Source organism: Lichenostomus cassidix, chromosome 10 (assembly GCF_008360975.1).
Source record: "Lichenostomus cassidix isolate B80296 chromosome 10, HeHo_3.0, whole genome shotgun sequence".
Classification (NCBI taxonomy): domain Eukaryota; kingdom Metazoa; phylum Chordata; class Aves; order Passeriformes; family Meliphagidae; genus Lichenostomus; species Lichenostomus cassidix.
Genome location: NC_139491.1, coordinates 4,538,480 through 4,561,731, shown reverse-complemented (window position 1 = coordinate 4,561,731; position 23,252 = coordinate 4,538,480). Strand labels below are relative to the sequence as shown.

Below are 23,252 nucleotides of genomic sequence, written 5' to 3'. Positions count from 1 at the left end.
TCTGCATCCCTGACCCCCTCGATCCCCTCCTGCCCGACCCCTCCAGCAAAACCCCGTCGGCTCTGTGCAGTGCAATGTCACGGCAAAAGGGCGACTCGCCGGTCGCACCCTGCAGCATCTTCGGGCACAGGGTTCGCTCCCAGCTCAGCCCCAGCGGGTGGGAGCGATGTGCCCAGCGATGGAGGGTGCCCCAGCAACTTCCAGCCCACCTCCCTCCTCCTCCTCCTCGTCGCATCCCGCGGCTCTGCCTGCCCCAGGACCAGGCTGAGGCAGGGCTGGGGGCTCGGTGGTTTTTTGTTTGTTTGTCTGGCTTTTTGTTTGGGTTGTTTCATTTTTTTTTTTTTGAACGACATGGCAAATCTGCAGTGAAGAAAAAAAATAATAATAATAATGTAAATGGAGAAGGGCTTAAAGCCCGTTTCCTGTGGTTAACCATAACGAGAGCTTTCCCAGAGTGATAAAATGGGCAGAAAGAGAAGTTCGCGTGTGCCATGTGTGCGTTTTACCCTGATCTGCTATTTCCCTCCTGGGAAAGCCAATGCCTCCCCTTGTAATCACCCCAGGAGAGAGCTGTGCCCGGTGAGATGTCTGAGCAGCAGTGTCTGCTGTGTGGGTGCCTGTCTGCTGCAGCCTGGGTGCCTCCACACAATGGCTCCACAGTTCCATCTGCATCGTCTCTCTGTGCTCACTCCCATCATGTCCTGCAGCCCACAGAGGTGCCCAGATATTTATTTTATCCCCGTGCGTGTGCACCTCAGCTCCAGGTCTGAGGCGTTTGTCTCTGCAAATGGACATTGTCTGCCTGGGCGCTGCATCAACCCATGGCTGTGTATTACAGATGTGCGACTGTTATTCAAATGTAAAACCAGCTACATCCACCTGTTAACTTTGTTTAGAAACCACTTTCCCTAATGGCTTTTCGCTAACTTATTCAGCCCGTTACTCGAGTATAGGAGGCAATGGAGGGGAAAAATCCATATGAAACCCTGCTCACAGCCTCTCTTCGAGAGGACACTTTCCACACCTTGCCTAGACAGGGCTTCTATAGAGCGCTTATCTCTCGAATATATCTTTATACTAATGCATACTTAATTGGTCTGTCTTGACTGTCCATATAAAACAATTTAATTAGGGTGCTTTCTGCTTTGGAAAGAAAGGGGAAAAAAAATCTGCCCAGCATTTATTGTATTTAGCACCAATACAGGCAGAAAATGTTGCACAAGTTTTTGGTTGAAAGAGCACCTATGTGTCCATTGAAGGGCGTTGATCCGAAAAGACAGAGAGGACAAGTAAAATCGATTTGAAGCAACCCTCTCTGTCCCTTTCACACCATTCAGACACTCCATTCCTTCTAAGACAAAGACCCAGCGCCTTGGGAATGCTGGCAAGGGGGGGGGGGGAAAGAGGGAAAAAAAAAAAAAGGAAAAAAGCTTCAATCCCCCCAAGCAAAAGGGAGAGCTCTGAAATTCCTTCATATTGCTGTTATTTACCCCCGAAGATATGTTCAACTCCAGGATTTTCTTCAACTCGGCGTCTAACACTGCTGCTGCGAGGAATGTCCCTGGAAGGGGAGGAGGTAATTATGGCTATTAGTGCTGCGAGCCCAGCCGCAACCTTGGTCACTCGCAGGCTTTTAGGGTTAAAATAGCCCTCACCTCTGACCCCTGCGGAGCAAAGTTGTAGCTATTGCCACAAGTTGGGCCAAAGTTTTCAAATCCAGGGCTGGGCAACACCGGAGGGGGCAAACTTCTCCCTGGAATTATTTTTGGTTGGGATTTAAATCATCTTTAGTCTATTTAATTGCCTTTCCCTCCTCCTTTGGCCAAACAATCCCTTTCGGAGAGGTGGGGGGGATTTCAAAATGCCCTGCTCTCGCTACCTTTCCCACTGCTCTTTCCATTTAGGTTTAATTTAGCATATTGTTTTCAAGCATGAAAATGGTTATCATCAAACTGAATTACTGGGTCAGCCTTTCATCCAGAGAGCTCAAGAATTAAAGGGGGGGGTCGGGGAGGGGGGTCCCCCCCTTTAGGCTTTCCCCACCACGACCCGTTCAGCTTTACAAAAAAAAGGAGCATTTGGAAAAAATGAAGGAAGGACGAAAAGCTTGGGTTTGTGTCCAGTGCTTTCTGCACACCTTCACGATCCTACTCTGAGAGGGGGGATTTTGGCAGGGGGGCGGAGGGGGTGCTAAATTGAGGAGGGGAGAGAGCCCACAGATGCAAGTACCCCTCTGGCAATAATAAAAATCCATTCAAGTGGGCTATGTCTCCATCTTCCATGTCCTGATTAGACTTAACAAGAGTGGAAACTTGTGTAGACCATATTTATGGTATTAACAAGCAGTTAAAAGATTTATCCTCCTTCTGATCAATATTGTTCGTGCCCGCTCCTTCCCCCCCCACCCCCCGGGCCCTCCCCGAAGGCTGCAATGACAATCGCCTTCATACTTTTTCATCACCGATCGAGGTGGCAAAACCCTTTTGTAATTTTCATTAGCCCAGTAAACATGCAATTAACATGCAGCACTGTGGTTAACTTAATTCCTGTTTTAAGGCAAGGACAAGCAAGAAATGGAAGAGCGTTTGTTCCATTTGTCAAGTATGACACACTCCCTACCCTAACAGTTTCTTAAAATAAAAGCTCGGCTCCCCCACCACCACGACCACCACCCCTCTTTCCAGAAACCCCCCACACTGATACACACACACACACAAAAAGGAGCAGGAATCCATTAGTTGGAGAGTATTCTCCTGCCAAAGGCGGTATAATGTATTCCAAATTTTCCCAAGCCCTCACTGTACCGGGGTCCCGTTCCCCCGACTCCCCCCCTCCCATCCTGGGGAAGGGGGCTGACTCGCTGATATTTCTCGTGGGTGAAAGATTCAGCCCTTTTCCTAACCGTATTTTTTTTTTTTTAATAAAATAAAACTAAACGTGCTTCCCATGTCTAAAAGTTGCCATGTTTGTGAAGGGGGTGGGGAAAAATGTCTCCAAGGGTTTCAATTAGCAACAAATGATTATTGCAACGGATTTTTGGTAATGAAAAAATGTGGAGTACCTCTTTGGAGCTGGGATCTCAGGGGCAGTGAGAGAGAGAGAGAGGGGGAGAGGGAGAGAAGGAGAGAGAGAGAAAGAGATTGCTGATTAGCTCGGATTCTTTCCCAACTTGCTTTAGCGTGTGCTTGCGTTCCCTGCCGACCCTACACAGGACACTATATATTTTTTCCCCTTCGGTGCATGTGTTGATAGTTCAGCCTGTAGTTGTTTGCGGTTGGCTTTTTTTTTCCCTTTTCGTTTTTTTTTTTTTTTCCTGCCGGGGAGGGGGGAGGTGGGAAAGGGGGGGAGGGGGGGCTGAAATCCATTGCATCCATCCTACCCCCACAGTCATTAACTTAGGAGATTTCCCTCTCTTATTTTTTTTCTCCCCAATTGGAAGGGTGGGTTGTGAATATTTTTCTTTTTTTTTTTTTTTTTTTTTTTAAGTCTCGCCTATCCAGCTCCAAACAAGGTGTAGCGAGACGCTCTTCCTTCTAAGGAATGAAATGAGACAAGGATCATTCAAAGACATCTCCTACCTTGGGCTTGGGGATTTTTTCTTAAAGGCAAGGCGCACATTCCTAAGCAGCTGTGTACAAAGCCCCCCCTGAAATCTTGTCTGTGTAAAGTTAGAGTGTGTTCAGGGTGTTTTTTTTTTCCCTCTCTCTCCCAAGGCTGATCGCTAATAATACATCGAAAGCACTTCCCTTTAGGTTGTGGGAAATCTATTCCCTTCACCTTGCTTCCTTTTTTTCCCCCCCTGAAGGCTGTAACTTTACTTTTTTTTTTCTCTCTCTCTCTTTTTTTTTTTTTTTTTTTTTTAATCAGTTTGCACAATCGCTTAGATAAACACCAAGAAGGAGACTTCTCTTTAATTACCCAACGCACATCTTTCTGGGGGGCAAACAGCGGTCTGATTTTTTTTTTTTTTATTTGTTTGTTTCACCTGCCAAACTAAAGGAGAGGTAGAAAAAGGAAGATGCAAGCGATTTGGGACCTTGAACAAGGCAAATATGGTTTTGGTATGTTTACTTCTAGTTTTTTTTCTTCTTCTTTGACACTTTTTTCGGGCAATGTGTTGTGATTCTTGTGTTTCTCTTTTAAGGAAAACAAAAAATCCAAAAAAGCAAATGTTAGCTAACGTGCGTCTTAAACGATCGTTTCTAAGGTTACGTGGGTTGCTCTAAGGAGGGGAAGAGGGGAGGGGGGCAGACCCAAGTATGTGTAATTGCAGCACCATCAGTTTAGCACGTCCTTTAGCTAAATAAAGCAAAGCAGCAAACAAACAAACAAGCGAACAAACCCAACGAGCGGACCCGGCTCGCAGGTCCGAGGCGAAGCGCCTGCGAGTCATTTCCCCAGGAGCAGCGGCCGGGCTCTGCCGCCCCTGCCCGGCGCCGGGGCTGCTCGGGGGGAGCACGGAGCGACCTGCTCCGGAGGGTGGGAGGGCAGGACGAGGCTCTTAACTTAAGCGATAGGTATTAAACTGCCCGGGATCGCGTCGCCGCGTGCAGCTGGCAGCGTTTATTTCGCGGGGGGGGGAAGGAAAAAAATAATAAAAAAAAAAAAAGGTCGGTGGTGAAGGTATAGCGCTGAGATCCCCTCTTCCCCGCCGGTCCCTTCCCTGGCTAAGCAAGTACAATGGAAAGAAGCTGGAATATACTCACCATCCGAAGGTGTGGTTGGCAGTTCGGCTGAGGCTTTAAGGCAATTATTTATCCTTTTTTTTTTTTTTAAGTATTATTGCAAAAGACGTAGATCTGACTTTAAGCAGCAGAAGTGTTTTGCTCTGACAACAGCAAGCGAGGCACGGATCCTCGTTAAAAAAAAAAAAAATCACAAAACAGGATCTCCCCCCCCCCCCACCCCTTACCACTATCCCTTAAAAATACCTATTCGGCACAGCTCTCGCAGAAACCGTGATGCAGAAATCTTATAGTCCGGTCTAGGAGTGCCCAAGCCAATTAATTTTAAATCCTTAGGAATTAATCAGATTAAAATGTACAGAAGTTTCATTCTCGTATGCATACGTGAGCCAAAAGTCGTTTCCCTTTAAGAGATCCTTTTCTTTTAAAGTTGAATTTTAGGCAGATAAGAGACTTACACTAGGGGGCAGCCAGATACTGTACTTGCTCCAATCTTAAGCAATTTTTTTCCTCTCTCACAGCATATGCTCTGATTTAGCACTGTAAATTTTTCAGAGGACCCAACTCTGACAGCCCCTGGTGATTTTCAAAGTACCACAAGCCAGTGGTTAAAAATTGCATTGACTTGGAAGTTCAGAGGCACACAATAGGAGCCACTTTCCCTATTCATGGAACTTCAGTGTGGTGGAAGAGAAAAACACACACATACTACATTGAGGGAGAAGAGGAATTCATTGAATTCTGTTAGACGTAACTGCTTTCCACTGAGTTCAGAGCGAAACTCGGTATTTGTTCGATGCTGTATTCATATTGCGATTTAATCTAGAAAGAATTAGAGGACTGTTAGGCAGCTTTCTGCCAGGAAAGCAGCTTCCCCCTCCTTCCTCCTCTCTTTTTGAAACCTAAAGATTTACACCGGCTCTATCCCCAACTCTATTTTAGCAAAATAAATCCTTCCACTCCCTCTCATTAAAATAAATTTACATCTGCAGTAAAATGGCAGGAGGGATGCGTTTGTTTATTTGGAAAACCAACACGGTCTCACTTTTAAACCAGAGCATTTCTATTGTCATTAGCCTCGGAGAAGGACAGTGGAGAATCTCCCCCTTCCTTGCGAGGCGCTCAGGTTTCGAGGATTATTTAGCGAAATTAGCTGCAGTTCATTTTTACATTCATCTGTTCTGCCTCAACCCACTCGCAAGGGTGTTTTCAAATAAATAGCAAAGCATCTAATGGTGCTAATAGATAGTTATATCGCTGCATCCCTCGAAGAGCAAATAGTTAATCTGGGGCATTCTTCATTAATGCTTGAGCAATCAGCGTATACGGCGGCTTTTAAGCGTGTATCAATGGCTTTTCATTTTTACGATCATACGTTCAAACTATTAATATTGTGCGTCCTGTTAAAACCGCTTTCTCTTCTGATTTCTGCATTTGTTAGGACGGCGTTTATGTTTTTTCATATGGTGAATTAATCCTGTTTACTTTGTCAGATTCGAGACAGGAAAGGTTGGTGTTGGGTTGTGGTTTGGGTTTTGGCTTTTTTTTTTTTTCCTCAGGAAATTCAACATCAGCAACAATCTGTGGCTATTCTGTATTTTGAACCCCCACCTTCTCCTACCCTCCCCGAAAGGTGACCTCCTCAGCTCTGGGTTCTTTGGAAATCATAAGGCAGTTCCCTACATTTTAACCAGGAAAGATTCCTTTCCCCATTCCTGTCTTCCCAGTCCCTCCTGGTCCCTGTTTCGGGTAAAGGTTATGTTTTGCTCCGTGAGGATCAATGGGAACGCTGCAGCCTTGTCTTTGAAACTGAGCCGCAAAAACATCTTCGCCCGTGGGCTCTGAACACACCAGCTTGCCAGGCAGGACACTCTCAAGTCGAGGTGCTTTTTACAACTTTCCAACCATCTCCGCACCTGCGGCTTTAGCCACGTGTGTTATTTCTGCGGCAGGAGAGGGTGGGCATGTGGCAACATGAAAAAGTGTGTGTGTGAGGAGGTGAGGGGCAATTAATCCCTTCCTGAGCTGTGCCCAGGTCTGTGTCCCCGCGGCCGTGCTTGGTGACCGGCTCGGATGTGAGCGCTCATACACGCGGGCGATAGCAGAGCAGGAACGGTCCGGCCGGGCTTTTCTCTGTCTGTGTTAACATGTTTTCTATTGTATCTCTCCGTCCCTTCGCTTGCTCGAGTGTCTTTTGGCCATTTGCACCGGGATACGGACTCGAGTCCCCGCTCCGCCGGCCGGTAGCTCCATTCAGCGGGAAATAAACACATCCCCGCGCTGTGCTCTGTTACCTGCTCGTGGTACGGCACGGAGCTCGTGTCACAGTGTCAGGGTACGTGTGGTCATGAAAGCCCCGAACCCGCAAAACCCCCAAATAAAGTTAAAGGGGTTCAGGCGAGCTACGCCGTAGCGATGCCGCGCGAAAGGCACGGGTGTCACGCTCTGCGGAGCGGCGTGCCGGGCTTCGGCGGAGTGTGCAGCGGAGCCGCCGTCCCCTCGTTCGGGGCGAGCGGGGACGAGGAGAGGCCGGGCGGAGCGGCGGAGCCCCCGAGCCCCGCCGGGGCTGTGCGAGAGGCCGGTCCCGGAGCGCCGGGAGCGGGCACGCTGGGCTCGGCGCGGCTCAGCCCGGCTCGGCGGGGCTCGGCGCGGCTCCGCGGGCGGCCGGGGCACGGCTCGGGAGGGCGGCGGGACACGGGGCGGCCGCGGCGAGCGCAGGTGCCCGGAGCGGGGCCGGGGGGCTCCGCCGTGAGACCCCCGGCGGGCTCCAGCCCGCACCGCGCGCCCCGACCGCTTTCGGGGAACCTGCGGCCGCCCTTTCCCCGCGGCGGCGGCGCCGGGGCTCGGCTTTACTTTATTCCGTGGAGTTTTACCTCGCTTTAGCGCCTGCTTTCCGCTTCGCGCCCGCCGCCCCCTCCGACCCCCGAGGCCGCGCCCCGGCGGGCAGCCCCAGGTGAGGCGGCGGCGGCGCCGCGCTCCGCACGCCGGGCTCGCCTTAACCCCTGGCCCCGGCGGGGCGGGAGGGCGCGGCGCGGGGCGCGGGGCGCGGGGCGGCGGGCGGCGCTAGGACCGCGCGGGCGGCGGCGGCGGCCATGGCGGGCCGCGCAAGGGCGGCGCGGCCCAATGAGGGCCGGTGGGCGGGGCGCGCGCTCCTGACCAGTCAGGCGCCGGCCCGGTTGCCTTATAAGGCGCGCGGTCGCCATGGCGACGCGCGCTGAGTTGCAGCAGCCGTGTCAAAGTTCACTCTCCCGCCAGCGGGGCGAGCGGCCGGCGGGGAGCGCGCTCGCCGCTCCTCGGCCCACACGCCGCCCGCACCGCCCGCCCGCCCCGCCCCGCGCCGCCCCTCCCCGCCGCCGCGAGGGGAGGGGAGCGGGGGGAGCCCCCGCTTCTTTTTATTTTGGGGCGGGGGGCGGGGGGGGAGCGCTGGCGCGCTCTCCCCGTGGTGATTTTTTCCCCCTCCTCCCTCCCTCCCCGGCTGAGGAGCGATGCTGCGCGCTGGGTTATGATCCTTCCCTCTCTCTCTCTCCCTCCTCCTCCTCCTCCTCCTCCTCCTCTCCTCCTCCTCCTCCTCCTCCTCCTCCTCCTCCTCCCGCTCCCCTCTTTTATCATCCTGGCTGGCTGGGCGCTGCTGCGCTGGCGAGTTGACTCCTTCCCTCCCCCCCGCCCCGCGGCCCCCCTCCCCCTGCCCGCGCCGTGAGCACCGGCGGCGCGGAGGCGAGAGCCCACTTGCGAGGCGGCAGAAGCAGCATAAGGCAGCGCGGCGGCGGCGGCAGCGGCGGCGGGAGCGGCGGCGGCGGGAGCGGCGGCAGCAGCACCCGAGCGGCGGCGGGAGCGGGAGCGGCGGCGGGGACGCGGCGCGGCGGGAGCGGCGAACCGGCGGAGCGGGGCAGAGCGGAGCAGAGCGGCGGCGCCGGAGAGGAGGAGGAGGAGGAGGAACAAATAAACAATCATAATAATAATTCATAATAATCGTAATAATAACGATAATAAGAATTTTTTTATAAAACAAAAAAAAAAAAAAAAAGAGCGAGGAGGAGGAAAAAAAAAAAAAGCCAACAGCCCCCCCACACCCCCGAGCCCAAAAGAGGGAGCGAGAGAGAGCAAGAGCGCAGCGGCCGGGCGGAGCGGCGGAGAGGAAGAATTAAAGCGAGCGAAGGAGGGAGGAGAGACAGAGCAGAGAGAGAGAGAGAGGAGGAAAGAGGAGGAGGAGGAAAAAAAAAGCCCACAAAAACAAAGCGATCGCAGTTGATGTTGCTGCTGCAAGCTGGACTTCCAAAAACTACGGCGAGACCGACCGCTCTCCGCGCCGAGAAGAGTCTCCTCCGCTGTGCGTGTTTTTTTCCGCTGTGTGTGTAATCTTTAACCTTTTATTCATTCTTATTTTGATGGCTTTCCTGAATGGCTGACTGCGAGCTTCCCTGGACCTGGCCCCCAGACACCCGCCTCTCCTCCTTCAACTACTCTGCTGCAGATCAGCTCTAAGAGAGAGAGAGGGAGATCTTTGAAGAGATTTTTTTTTTTTTCTCCTCTCTCTCTCTCTCTCTCTCCCCCTCTCTCCCCCACCCCCACCACCCCTTTACTTTGCTCTCCTGGAGCCCAGACAATCGACTCGCACCTCGCCCCCCCGCACACACACCTCCATCGCCCCGTGCTTCTGCACCTTCGCCGGTACCGGGAGATCCCCCCCACCCGAGACCCTCCTGAAAAAAAAAAAAAAGGCAAAACAACAAAAGAGAGAGGGGGAAAGAGAGAGAGAGAGAGAGAGGGGAGGACAAAAAAATAAAAAGACTGCTGCAAAGCTGATCTGAAAAGCAAAGCAAACAAACTTTGAAAATAAAGGGGGAACAGGAAGTTTGGCAACGGTGTCCAATAGATATGGCAATGGTAGTCGGTGCGTGGCGAGACCCCCAGGACGATGTGCCCGGAGCTCAGGGAACGCAGCCTTCGCAAGCCCCGCCGGTGCAGGGACCCCCGGCCGGGGCCCCGCACACCCCACAGACCCCGGGGCCCGGGGGCCCTCCCAGTACGCCAGCCCAGACCAACCCGCCGAGCCAGCAGAACCAAGGAGACAAGCAGCAGCAGCAGCAGCACATTGAATGTGTGGTTTGTGGGGACAAGTCTAGTGGCAAACATTATGGCCAGTTTACCTGCGAGGGTTGCAAGAGTTTCTTCAAGCGGAGTGTAAGGAGGAATCTCAGCTACACTTGTCGTGCCAACAGGAACTGTCCCATTGACCAGCACCACCGCAATCAGTGTCAGTACTGCCGCCTCAAAAAATGCCTCAAAGTTGGCATGAGACGGGAAGGTATTGGGATTTCATTTGTTTTGCAATTTTTTTTTTCACTCGCTGCGTTTTGGGGTTTGTTTGGTTTTTCTTTTTTTATTATTTTTAAATGATATATAGAATTACTCGTAGTATTTTTAACCTCCCTCTCCAAACCCCAGACCCAACCAGAACCTTTCCTCCCCCCCACCCACCCCCCTCGAATAAACCAGCCAGAAACTTTCTCGTAATGAAAGAAAGCGGTGTTGGGGAGGGTGGGCAGGGAGGCAGGGGCTCTCGCATGCTTTCTCCTGCACTCGTAATTGATTTGTGTTTGTTTTGATTTTGCTGATGGAGGTTTATTGAAAGTGGATTTTTAGTTTCACGCTGCTTAGGAGCGAGATGATGATTCTGACGTGTGGTTACTTTTCCTTCGTGTTTCCTCCTGCATGCTCAGCCTTAGCCCCCGTGCCCCGAGCAGCCCTGTGTGTGTGTGTCTGTGCGTGTGTGTACACACACACACGGAGCCTCCCGAGATGCACACACACACACACACACACACATATATATATATATATCCTCCAGCACCCTGCCTTAGATTGCAATTTTACACAGGCGGTTCAAATTACTATTACAATGGGACTCACCCTACCGAGGCTCTACAGCACTCCACTGTGGATTCCCAGCCGGATTTTTCCTCCTTTAAAAATATATATACACACACACACATGTCCACGCGTGTGTGTGTGTATATACACACCGCCGTGTGCCTGCCTTTCCTGCTTGTTATTGCCTCACTTTTCTCTTCTTCCTCTTATTTTCTTGCTCCTCCGGGAGAGGCAGGAGGGGGTAGAAGGGATGGGGTTGGGGGGACGTAAGGAGCAGTCCAGAAGTAAGTGTGGGGTGCTCGGATCTCTGCAAGTGGAGTCTTTGTGATATAAAATTAGACGGGAAATGTGAGCCTGCAGTTTTCCAGTGCGTGCTCTGTGTCTGGACGCTGCTATGTAGGTTAAGGGTGAGGGGGCTTGGGACTCGCCGGGCTCCTCTCTTTGTGTTTCTGCAAGAGTAACTAACCTTGGAATACAGGCGATAACAAATATAAATCAAGCACATTTTTAGGCGTTCTCCCTTCTTGTCGTCTCTCTGCCTCTGAGCCCTTTTTCTCTCTCCTTTTTCTCTCGCTGTCACCGTGTAAATTTATTAACAAAATGAAAGGCCCACTTTCCATGGGCAGCGGGGGAAGGTGCCTTTGGATAATGCCCTCAGCCTCACCAGGGGACCTGCCGGGGATGTTGTGGGGTGATTTCGCCTCCTTTGGTATTTTTTACGAGAGGGGGGGATATATAATACCAGCAGCAACAATGTATTCAGTGGGCGAGAAACGCGTGTGGGACCAGAACCGGGGATTTCGAACTGAAGTGTTTCTTCCTTCTCCCCTCCTCCCTCCCCATCCCGCTCCCCCAGCCTCAAACCAACGAGCTGGTTTAGGTGTAACGGAGAAAAAACACACAAAGACGTATCCTGCATCTCTTGAAGGAGGGGGTGGCGGTGCAGGGGAGGGGGGGAATAACTGGACTGTGGTGTGTTTTGGGAAGTGAGGAGCTGAGCTCCCGCAGCAGCCCTGGCCGAGCCCACAGCGTCCCTCAGCTTTTATTGTTGCTTTGACTTGACCCGAGAACTGCGGAGCCTTAGAGCGGGGCCGGGGCTGAACTCTGGCTGGGAAAATGCATGTTCCCCCCGAAGCTGGCCGGGTCCGGGGTCACACAGGCACGCACAAGCACACAAAGCAGGCTGTATTTGAACCGATGGTCGCAATTCAGATATTAATAGCTGTAGTTTCTTCTTTATTTACTGCAGCGGTCCAGAGGGGCAGAATGCCACCCACACAGCCAACTCATGGTCAGTTCGCCTTGACAAATGGGGACCCTCTCAACTGCCATTCCTACCTATCCGGATATATCTCCCTTCTTCTGAGAGCAGAGCCCTACCCCACCTCCCGCTTTGGCAGTCAGTGCATGCAACCCAACAACATCATGGGCATCGAGAACATTTGTGAACTGGCAGCTAGGATGCTCTTCAGCGCGGTGGAGTGGGCCAGGAATATCCCCTTCTTCCCAGACCTCCAGATCACAGACCAGGTGGCCCTCCTGAGGCTGACCTGGAGCGAGTTATTTGTCCTCAACGCTGCCCAGTGCTCCATGCCCCTCCACGTAGCTCCGCTCCTGGCAGCTGCTGGCCTCCACGCTTCGCCAATGTCTGCTGACCGAGTGGTCGCCTTTATGGACCACATACGAATCTTCCAAGAGCAAGTAGAAAAACTGAAAGCATTGCATGTCGACTCTGCAGAATATAGCTGTTTAAAGGCCATAGTCCTCTTCACCTCAGGTAGGCGGCATTTCTTTGCTCCTTTTTTTTTTTTTTTTTTTTCCTTTCCCCGGGCCCCCCTGGAGAAGTGTTTGCTCTTGCAAAGTGTTATTGCCTGCACCCCTTCCCCTCTCCCTGCCCCCCGAGAACCAGCGCGGTCTCTTTTCCTTTTAGGAAGCGGTGCCCTGTGCTCTCCCCTTCAGGGCCTCGGATCCGAGCATCCCATCTTCCAGGGAGCGCAAATCAGAAAAATACAATAAAAATAAAATATGCACACACGCACACATACACATATTTATTTTTTTTTTAAGAAAAAAAAAAGACAGCCAAAATACACCCCAACCCTAGTTGAATAATGCTGGGGGCTGGGAAAGAAGGGGCCCGAGAAGAGGCACCCATTCGCCACGAGAGACTGCGCTCTTCCCATTGAAAATAATATTTTATTTAACAGTATAGCTCTGGGTTGTTGCATTTAATGACACGCATCCGAACAGCAGCAAAATCTGTTTGATGTTGTTAAATACAAGTCGTCCTATCAGTGAAACCACTTTAAAAAGAGGATCATTTTATGGGCAGCCAGGAAGGGAAAAAAGCCCTGCAGGATTAAAAATTGAATTAAAAAAAAAAAAAAAAAGTTAAATGCGCAAAGCTGAGTTTAAAATATGTTCCCTGCCATTCCATAAAATAAAATAAATCAACTTTGCAAAGAGCTGTCTCTGATTTAAACAGAATGTGGCAGTGAGCAGTTCTGTGTCATTTAAGCTAAGGGGAAAAGTTTGCATTTGTACCCAGCAGGAACTGCATAGTCCAAAGCGAGTAGCGGGTGCGAAAAGATCATTACCATAAGTAGACAGGGATAGTATGGAAAAGTAAGAGGAGGCTGAAGCTGCCGCTCCGCAGTGTAATTCCGGGGTGGCACAACCATGACTCTCCCGAGGAAAAGACCTCGAGGTGTTTCTTAGATAATCAAAGAGGGGAGGGAGGGGGGAAATATGTGTCAACTTTTGCTGCCTAGAAATAGTGCATGAGTTATAAAGCAATAATTGAGTGCGTTGTGAAATCTAATTAGCTTGCACTAGAGTTTAACCTGGGTGAGTAATAATCCTGATATTAACTCTGGAGGCTAAATTTTTTTTTTTTCTTCTTCTGAGGGGAAGAAAAAAAAAAATCTGCTCGCTAATTTGTGCAATACGTTATCTCAGATCACTAACTTTGAGGCTGCACCGGCAAGCCAGTGTGCTGGAGTCCTCGAAGTTTGGGGATTAAATTTAAAAATACATATATTTCGTCTGTAACTCATTTGGACGCTTGGGAAAGTGGCCACGCGATAAACATATGAATGGAAGCAGGACCTGCAAAATAATTACTCATCAGAGTTTTTTAAAGCCTGATATCAGGAAACAGGAAAAAAATGTAGTTTATGTGGGAAAAGAAGGGCTCACAATCCGTTCCTTGTTGTGTTAAAGGGGGTCTGGGGAACGAAGTCATTTTCTGGACTTTGTCCAGGTTCTGGGTCGTGACCTAAACTTCCTTTTATATATTATTGCTTTACACATAAAAAACTTCTCCTTTTTTTTTTTCCTCCCCCCCAAATTACTCGTGCTAAATCCTAAAGGTGATCAATGAGCAGGGCGCATCTAGCCACAGGGAGACAGGGATCCCGAGTGGGAAGGGGTGTCCGTGGGGTGCTTATTTTATTTTTCTATCGTTTTTCTAGGATGCATTTTTCCTCTCCCTCGCTCAGCCGCTCAGCGAGGATCCCACACACGCTCACATCCCTCCCCAGCCCCTGCCCAGCTCACACCCACACCGAGGAGTTTATTTCCAATCCTGCCTTTTCTCCCAAATCACTTTTTTTTTTTTCCTTTTTTTTTTTTTTTTTTTTTTGAGCCTTCTGAGAAAACAATCGTCCGATCCTGTCGTAACTGTTTAATTTATGACTATTTTCAAAATGTGAGGCCTGGCGTGTAAATTGCCTCCCAACTAGATAAACGTTTCTTGTTATCTGATTCTGGGGAAGACAGCCACATGCAAAAAAATATAGGGTGATGCTTGCAGCTTCTGCAGCACCCCAATAACCCTCCCTGATGTAAAGCAGACACACATAGATGCATATAATGTTTGCTGCAGCCTCTTTTAAGAGGGAGGGGGGAAAAATCTGGGTTCTAATGACTCGCAGAATATGCATGTGTTAGCCCTGTGCCTAGGAAAGCCACAGGGAGGTCAGGTCACAACCTGTGCTCTTTCAGCACAGACGTCTCTGATTTAAAGGGAACTTATTGTATTTTAGCGTATCAGGAAAAAAAAAAAAAAAAAAAGAAAAAAAATGTCCAGACCCTATCAGGGAGTTTTCTTCTTGTAAGGGCCTTTAGGTTTAAAAAGAAGAAGAAGAGGAAAAAAAAAGAGGGGGGAGTGGAGGGGGGGGAAGAAAGAAAGAGAAAAGAAAAGAGGGGGGAAAAGAAACAGCTCAAATGAACAGAGAGATCACAGTTTGCATGGCTGCCTCTGAATAGGCTAAACTGACAAGATCAGTTTTAAAGGGCCACTTAAATCAGTTTCAAAGACTGAAGAAAAACGCGTTGTCTTCTTTGGGGGAGAATCTGTTGCTGGATCCGGGGCGCCATTATCTTTGGCTGGGCCAGTTTTTTATTATTATTATGATTTCTATCACTCTGAGTAGTGTTCCTTCGCATTGCGGGGTTAGGCTCTCCCCAGTTCTTTTCCAAGGAAAGGGGGGGTGTGGAGAAATAGTGGCTCCCTTTCCCCCCTTTTTGACTCAAGCCTTCCCCACCCCCCCCAGCCTTTCCCCCAAAAAATCCAGATCTATGAAATTCAGCTTGGCCAGCACCTCCTTGCCAACCCATCAGGTCTGTTGTGCCATTAGAAATCTCCACTCTGGGAGCTGTGCTCAGTCCTAAAGGAGACCCTCTAGAAGAGGGAGAAATACAAACACACACACACATGCACAGAGAGATTGTCCCTTTTGGTAAAACCCACTTAAACTCTGGGGGGCGAGGTGATGGCGCACGATCGACTCTTTAACCTAGAAATTAAAAAAAAAAGAGAAAAAAATCAAATTAAAAATTAAAAAAAAAAAAACCACCAAAACCTTTTTAATCTGATGATTGCTTTCTTTTTTTTTTTTTTTTGCTTTTCTTTCTTATTTTTTTTTCTTTTTTTTTTTTTTTTTTTTTTTAATACACTTTCTTCTAGATGCCTGTGGTCTCTCTGATGTAGCCCATGTTGAAAGTTTACAGGAGAAGTCACAGTGTGCTTTGGAAGAGTATGTTAGGAGCCAGTATCCCAACCAGCCAACACGATTCGGGAAGCTATTACTACGTCTCCCCTCCCTTCGCACTGTCTCCTCTTCTGTCATAGAGCAATTGTTTTTCGTCCGTTTGGTAGGTAAAACCCCCATAGAAACCCTAATCAGGGATATGTTACTGTCTGGCAGCAGTTTTAACTGGCCTTACATGTCCATTCAATAAAACATTCGAGAGAGAAAAAGGAGAAAAAAAAAAAATTCAAAAAAAAAATTTTAAAAATTGAGAAGGGAGATGAGAGTGAAAGGAAAGCAAATGACATTTGGGTTCTGGTTGTTTCTTAAATTTCCTTCTGCTAAGAAAGGATGTAAAAGGATGTTACAAGTTTGCTAAGAGAAGACAGGAAAAAATTAATGGACTGTGAATTTAAAAAAGAGACTGTCAAATGAACTTTTACAGAATGCATTAAAAACTCCCGTGTTGTTCAGAAAAAATCTTGCTACTTATCATTTTTTTTGTAAAAAATAAAAAAAGAGGGAAAGAAAAAAAGAAAGAAGAAGAAAAGAAATGATGGTGGGCTTTTTCTTTTTTTCTTTTTTCTTCTTTTTTTTTCTTTTTTTTGGGGTAAACTTTTTAAAAAATCTCGCTTAAAGTGCATTTAAAGGAAATTTGGAGAAAATTAGCAGAACGGAAGAAAGTAAGTCTTTTTTTTCCAAATTATTAATTGTCCTATGTGTCTATGTACCTATAGCTGTTCTTTTTTGTATTTTTCTGGTTTCAAACCAGTTTATTCTGTGGTTCTATAATAATTTTTGATATAACCTTGGCTTCTTTAAAAAAAAAATAAATAAATAAACTGTGTATCCTTAAAAATATATGTTCTGAAAGAATTAAAACTGAGTCCACGAAAGTATCATAGGAAGAAAGGAAAAGAGAAAAAAAAAAAAAAAAAAAGAGAGACCCTCAACAACACAATGATGGAAGCGCACTTAAGGTGGTGACCCAAAAATCTAGCTTGAAGCTGAGAGAGCTATAATTATATAGACCCGAATGAACCACACGTGTCATATAACTCCCCCCAAATCTAGGTTTTTTTGATATTTCGGACAGAAAATGAACTGTGGGGATTTATTATAGGTAGAAGGATTTTGTGTCCAAGACACACTACGGTTTTGATTTAAAAAAAAAAAGCAAAAAAAAAAAAAAACCAAGCAAACGAGCAAAGTGAACTTTTGTAATTTGAATTGGGTTCCACATAGTTCATCATGAATTGTTATTAAACTCCTCTATCTGTTTGTATATTTGCAAGCCCTTTGTATTATAATAATTGTTGATATTTTCCCTTTTTAAAAAATACCATTGAAATCAGCATGACAAAATAACACTGTTGGCACTTATAGATAACGTGATTGATTCAGTATCTTAGAGTTTACAGTTTTGTGTTTAAAAAAACTGAAGGTTTTTTTTTTTTTTTTAAGTGCAACATTTCTGTATACTGTAAAAGTTATAATAACTGAACTGTTTGGTCGAGTCTTTGTGTGTTATATTCCAAGGAAAATTGAAAGTATTCAGAAATTAAAATATTATTTGATATCTGAAACTTGTTTGGCTGTCATAAATGTCTTTCAGAAACCACATTACTTCTCTATAGTTTGCAGTCATTTAAGTCCATAGGCGATTGATTTGTTTACTTGTCACAGTAAGTTTGTAGCAGATGTATTGTAGTGTATTTACCTGTTTAATTCCGGGATGGGGGTGGAGGACTTAAGTTCGTGGTTTATCTCTGGTTTTAGGAAGTACTATGCTGAAATGGTAAACCATCAACCCCCATTCATCTAATCCTCCTGTTAATTAAAAATGGATTTTCTGGAAAAAAAACAAAAAAAAAAACCCCAAAAAAAAAAGGCCCTTATTTTTGTCACACTTAAGTGCCTGCGTAGGAAAGGTATTGTTGTGAAAAAGTATTAGAAATCTGGAGATCAGTATCTATTTTATGATCAGAACGGGGCGAAAAATCTTTTGTAAATGTCTGACATACGCGCACAAGATCATTCAAGCAAGGTAATAGCAGTATTGTAAATATAGGTCAGTTGTTTGCAATGAGTTTTCTTTAAGTATGTGTGATTTTTTATAATACTCCGTAGTTGCCATCTATCGTTGTCATTGAGAGGTCTTCAAATGGAGTGGCTTTAGCTTCTAGCACTGAGGAGTTGGTTTTTAAGGTATATATACTCTCAAGTGGATTTTTTTTTTTTTAATTTTTTTTTTTTTTTTTTTTACCTTAGACTGTGAAAGCATGACCACAGGTCATCTCTCTCTCTCTTTTACATATGGGCTACATGTCTGTGTGTATCCTGGCACGCAGACACGCGTGGGCGTCCATGGATGTCCCCTGTGGTGGCACAGGGCCCTCTCCTGCAGCTCCCACCGCCAGTGGGACCTGCCTGGGCGGGTGGCATAGGACCGGACAAACCACTGGGGAATTGAGTGCTATCCCGAGCAGGCAAAAAAAAACAAAAACAAAAAAAAAACCCAAAACAAAAAACCCAACCCAAACCTGAAGGAAGGCAAGATGATGTGGTTTTGCGAGGGGTTGATATTTTATTTGGTGTGTGTGCGTGTCATTTATATATATTTTTTTTTTTTTTCTTTTCTTTCTCTCTCCCCCCCGCCCGCCCTCCCCTTGGTCTATAGCAGATGCTTTGTATGTGAAAGCTTGCAATTTTGTTCTTGTCTGAGGCTTCCCCCTCTCCCTTTTTACCACACGTAACTACACCATGTTGTGGTTTCACAAAAAGAGAGAGAGGGAGGGAGAGAGATCATTCTGTAAAGTCGATTAAACCCTGATCTTTAGTGTGTTCCAGTTAGACACATCTGTACTGGGGGCTGAGGGGCGTATGACTGTGAATTTGAGCAGAGTTTTACATCTGAATCATGGCTCCTTTTCTATAAATATATAAATATATATAAATATATAAATATACTATTATTGCAGGGGAATTGCTGACCTCTAGATTTAGCTTTTTCTATTGCAAGTGCTATCCATGTGAGTGTGTGTGTGTGAAGTTTTTATGCTTACTAAGAACACAGGATCTTGACTTGTTTGTTTTGTGTTAGTTTATTGTAAACAACCATTTGTTGTAAATTGTTATTGGCATTAAATTATAATTTATGATTTTCAAATCCAAAACATTCTCTGCTTTTTATGTTTTAAAGCCTGTAAGCTATCTCTGTATTTATTAAGTTTCTTGCAGCGAGCTTTGGTTCACAGAGAATAATAGTAAACAGAAAATGCACCAGGGTTAAATAAAAACACACACACACACACACACACACACGCACGCACACACACAAGCCCCGTGTATATATGTTTGGAATGCTCAGAGGAGGATTTGTTTAGGGACTTCAGTTAGTTTTAAGTTTATAGCATTTAAAGAAAGTTTTTCTTTTCATGCTGAGTTAGAACAAAAGATCTATCCAAAGATTGAATTGGACAAAAGAGGAGGGTTGGGATCGAGAAGCTTGTTCTATGTTGAATTGAGGAGATCCTTTTTTTTTTTTTTTTTTTAAGAAAAGGAAAAAAAAAAAAAGCTGTTAAACATGGCGACTCTTTCCCTTTAAGTCTCTAATTTATTTTTTTCCTTGCGGTTCCCCCCTTCTCAACCCTCCCTTTTATTATATTTTCTGCTTTAATCTGATCTTAGCTCGCTCTATTCCTTCCCCCTCCCACCCCTGCCACCGGGGAAAGACCCAAAGGCGACCCGGAACGACAGCGAGAGCTGCGGAGCCGCCCGCGGTGCAACCCACAGCTCGGGAAAGGTCTTCTTCACCCCCCCTTCCCCTTCCTCCTCCTCCTCTGCTCCGCTCTCCCCTCCCCGCCGCCGCTCTCCCAAACCTCCCCCGGCCCCGCCGGGGGGGCGGCGGCCCCGCGGGGCGCGGAGGGGGCGCGGGAGGAGGCGGCTCCCCAAGTTCAGACAAAAGCGGGGGCTGGGGCCGGAGGAGGCGCCGGGCGGGCGGTGCCAACCCGCGCGTGTGTGCGGTGTGTGTGTTTGTGTGCGAGCGTGAGCGTGTACGTGTGCGCTGTGTGTGTCTGCGTGTGTCTGTGTGCGTGCGCGGTGCCCGCGCGGCCGCGGGGCCGTGCGCGGAGCTCACCCGCGGGGCCGCGCCGCCGGCGGCCGCGCCGGGCCGGTGGGAGGTTTGGCAGGAGGAAGGAGCGGAGCGGAGCGGAGCGGGGGGCGCGCTGCGCTGCGCGGCCGCGGGGGCGACGCGTGGGAAAGTCCGCGGCGGCGGTCCGATGAGCTCAGCCAACATGGCGGCCCCGCCGCTCGCCCCGCGCAGCCGGCTGAGCCCCGCGGCTCCGCTCCGCGCCGGGCGCAGCGCTCGGGGGCGGCCGGAGCGGCCGGGCCGGGCCGGAGCGGGAGCCGCGGCGGCGGGCGGCGCTTCCCCCGGAGCCTTATCCCATCCGCATGTCAATGACCTGTGGAAGCATCTCCCCCGTGCGAGCGCGGCGCGGTGCAGCGGGGTCACACCGACCCCGGGTGGGATAGCGGGGTCTGCGCCCGCAGGGAGCGCGGCATCCTCGGGATGTGCCGGGAAGAGAGGGAAGGGGGGAAAGGGAAAGAAAAAAAGGGGGGGAAAGAGGGATAGCGAGGAAAAGGCGAGGAGAAAATGGGATGTTTCGAGGCGCTCCGTAACCGCCGCCGCTGATAGGGAGCGGGATGTGGGAATGGAGATGGGTTTTAATTTTATTTCTTTCTCTCTCTCTCCCTTTTTTTTTTTTTTTTTTTTTTTTTTTTTTAATTAAAACTTTAGTGGGTCCTGGGGATCGCGCTCGCTTCGCTTTGCTTTGTAGAATGGAAAGAGATACACGGAGAAATGCAGGCCTTGTCAGGATTTATTGAAGTTGGGTTTAAAAAACGTGCTTCAGATGATTTTTCCCATTTTCTCAGATTTCAAAGGCTCCCCGCAGTGCGGCTGCCTAATTAATGGTGAAATTCAACTAAATCTAATTATGCAGTAATTTTAAAGCAGTTAGTCCTGGGCGCTGCTTTGTAATAGGAACCCAGTTTTTAAAGTTTGCTTAATGTGTTGGTTTAGGGAGCTGGGGACGAGAGGGGTGTAAGGGACAGAGCTGTGGGGTTTTTTTTCCTTTCCCCCTTCTCCCCTTTCCCCCCTCCCCGCCCTCCCCCCTTTGTAAAGCAAAGAAATGCAAAATATAAACCCAAAACAGGCAGCGAAAGGCAAGGAGAGAGGCTGTGCTATCCCCTCGTATGTGATACGGGTATTGAGTGAGAAGCACCAGCGAAAGTGTAAATAACACAGTAGTTAATAGGGACCATAAAGGTATTCCTGGCCTGTGGATTTCCAAGTGCCGAGCTGTTTTAGAGAGGATCTTGAATCCTGCGGTAATAAAGGGGCAACGGAGACACACAGCGTCTCTTCTTGGGAAATAGAAACCAGATTTCTGCTATTGAACATCTATTGTCATTAAGAGGAGAGGCTTGTGCTCACGAAGTTATAAATCTTATCACCCTTTTGATAACACAGTTGTAATCAGTTAGCATCGCATTCAAACCCAATTGTAAAACTGCCTAATTTAATATGTCATACATGTCATTAAAACTTTATTTTTCCCACTTCTCTTTTTTTTTTTTTTTCCCCCCTTCTCTCTACCCATCCCCCCCCAAGTAAAATGTCAACAGATCTGGCTGGTAACGTGCAGCAGGGAGAGCCCGAGGTGGCTGCGCTGCTCTGGGGGCGAGCCCGGTGCTATGATGAAGAGGGTTTGCTTTCTTCCCATCTAGGTAATCGGAAGCGTTTCTATCATATTAGAAGTATAGGGGGAAAAAAATAATAATAATAAAAATAGAGGGGGGTGGGAGGCAGGGGGAGAGGAAAATGAAATCCTTCTCCTTCCTTCAGAAATTGCCATCGCTCAATGAAGTTCTTTGAAAGAAACTTGTCTTATGATTAGCTAAGCAAACACATCTGCTTTCCTAGTTTGGGCTTAGCTAATTATCAAAACAAAGGGGCCGTTTCTTCTTCTACCTTGCTGGAAAGAAGATGTTATTTCAGGAGTCCTGTCCCTCCTCCCCCCCCCTCATCCACACACACACGCAGCCCCCGTCCCAGCCCTTCCCAGCGAAGCACCACGCTCCTTTTATTGGGATTACCGATGGGGAAATGAGCTTGCGCACTCCTCTTCCTAATGTTAAGCTTTATCATTACCTTCCTTGGAACAATATTTTTCCAACCAAATGTCCCTGCGGCAGGGTGGAGGTGGGAAGGGGAAGGGAGGAGGGGGAAGGTGGTTTTGAATTGCGGACCAACTTCGCAGCTATTTGAATCAAGGCTGCACTCGGTTGATTTTAGTTGACAGAGCGTGTGTTGAAGCTGAACTCTATAATTTGCACTTCTGTTCTTTTATTAGACTTGGACAACGAACTAATGAGCTTTCCCCCACCACAGTGTCACTTGTATTTATTTTCTTTCGGAAACTTTTAGATAGAAGAAGTGTTCTTGCAAGAGGGCAGAGGTGGAGGGAAGGTTTCGCGTGGTGGCTACTTATTTATTTATTTTCCTGGAGGTGCAGGGATCAACCCTGAGCTTGTGCGGATGTGTCTGTGTGTGTGTGTGTGTGTCCCTGTCCCCGGTGAAAGGCGACCCACGGGGTGTTAGAGGAGGAGAAGCTCCGAGCTACATGTGTTATCCGGGCGATGCCGCCCTTGGAGTGACTCGGATGGTGGGAAGGTAACGCGGAGGCGATCCTTGCAAGACACCCAGAAAAAAAAATTACATATATATATGTATATAAATCAGTGGTCCTGAGGCAGAGGATCCGCGGTGCGGGCGCGCTGTGGAGCGGAGGGCAGCGAGCGGCGTGAACCCGAATTTGATCAGATCTCTGCAGGAGCGGGTTAACTTTATAAAAGCGAGAGGTGGCTTTAAACATGTACCTGAGAGACGGCGGAAGATAGGATTTTAGAAGAAAATAGAAAGGTTTAAAATATACGTATATATATATATATAAGAAAGGGGAGAAAAAGCCCAAAGGAAGGGTTTCCACACACACAAAAAGGAGGGTGAAATGTTTGTCACTACATGCCCACCAACGCATGAAGCCGTATCCATCGCTCGGAGCCTGCTCCATCCGTGCGAGTCGTGAGATAGTTTGAATTTTGATTCCAGCGTGTTTTCTTTGAACTGGGCCTTTCGGTTTATTAAGGCAGGAAGAGGAACTCAGCAATCCTCTTTGAAACACGCTTGGTTTAACTATTTTACACAAGTTTGCCCAGGTCCCTGGAGATTCTCCAGTTGAAGAAGATTGAAATTAGAGTTAAAAGCTGGCGGGGGGGGGGGGGCGGGGGGTGTAAGAGGGGTAAGGGGGTGGAGGGCGAGTGTGGAAGAGGGTGATGAATCTATTGTAAATGCTCTCCTGTATTCCTGTGTGTTGGGGAATGGAACAGAAATCTGCGTCGCCTTGTTTGATCCAAACGCGCGCATCTGCGGGTGCGAGAGCACGGCTCATGCTCTGTATGTAGACATGCACACACATCCATAGGCCACGATTAATATTCCCAGAAATGCAGGAGGAAAAAGCTGGTATTTAGCAGCCATACGGAGAGGCGCACGCTGCCTGCTTCCCAGCAGCTTCACTCCCAAACTTTGCCTTTTCTT

The 23,252-nt window shown here is 48.2% G+C and overlaps 2 protein-coding genes across 2 annotated transcripts in view; one reads left to right on the top strand and one right to left on the bottom strand.

The window, feature by feature from the left end:
- The window catches only part of LOC146432606 (uncharacterized), a 35,532-nt gene extending 27,644 nt beyond the window's left edge, over positions 1–7,888 (bottom strand). Inside the window, exons 1-2 of the mRNA XM_085070668.1 lie at positions 7,843–7,888; positions 1,491–7,687 (exon numbers count right to left, since the gene is read on the bottom strand). Coding sequence (XP_084926794.1) covers positions 7,008–7,687; positions 7,843–7,888 — 726 coding nt within the window. The 3' untranslated portion in view covers positions 1,491–7,007. The remainder of the gene's footprint in view (positions 1–1,490; positions 7,688–7,842) is intronic.
- A 79-nt stretch (positions 7,889–7,967) lies between these two features.
- On the top strand, positions 7,968–17,175 carry NR2F2 (nuclear receptor subfamily 2 group F member 2). Its single transcript, XM_085070386.1, has 3 exons — positions 7,968–9,990; positions 11,806–12,333; positions 15,526–17,175. The coding sequence occupies exons 1-3, from the start codon at positions 9,561–9,563 to the stop codon at positions 15,798–15,800; spliced, it is 1,233 nt and encodes a 410-aa protein (XP_084926512.1). The 5' UTR covers positions 7,968–9,560; the 3' UTR covers positions 15,801–17,175.
- Positions 17,176–23,252: the final 6,077 nt, after the last annotated feature.

What these genes read in the sequence shown, in the direction of transcription:
- NR2F2 (XM_085070386.1), top strand. Translation starts at nt 9,561, where the DNA reads ATGGCAATGGTAGTCGGTGCGTGGCGAGACCCCCAGGACGATGTGCCC. An exon ending in AGTTGGCATGAGACGGGAAG is followed by an intron (nt 9,991 to 11,805) that starts GTATTGGGATTT and finishes TATTTACTGCAG; the next exon opens with CGGTCCAGAGGGGCAGAATG. An exon ending in CATAGTCCTCTTCACCTCAG is followed by an intron (nt 12,334 to 15,525) that starts GTAGGCGGCATT and finishes ACTTTCTTCTAG; the next exon opens with ATGCCTGTGGTCTCTCTGAT.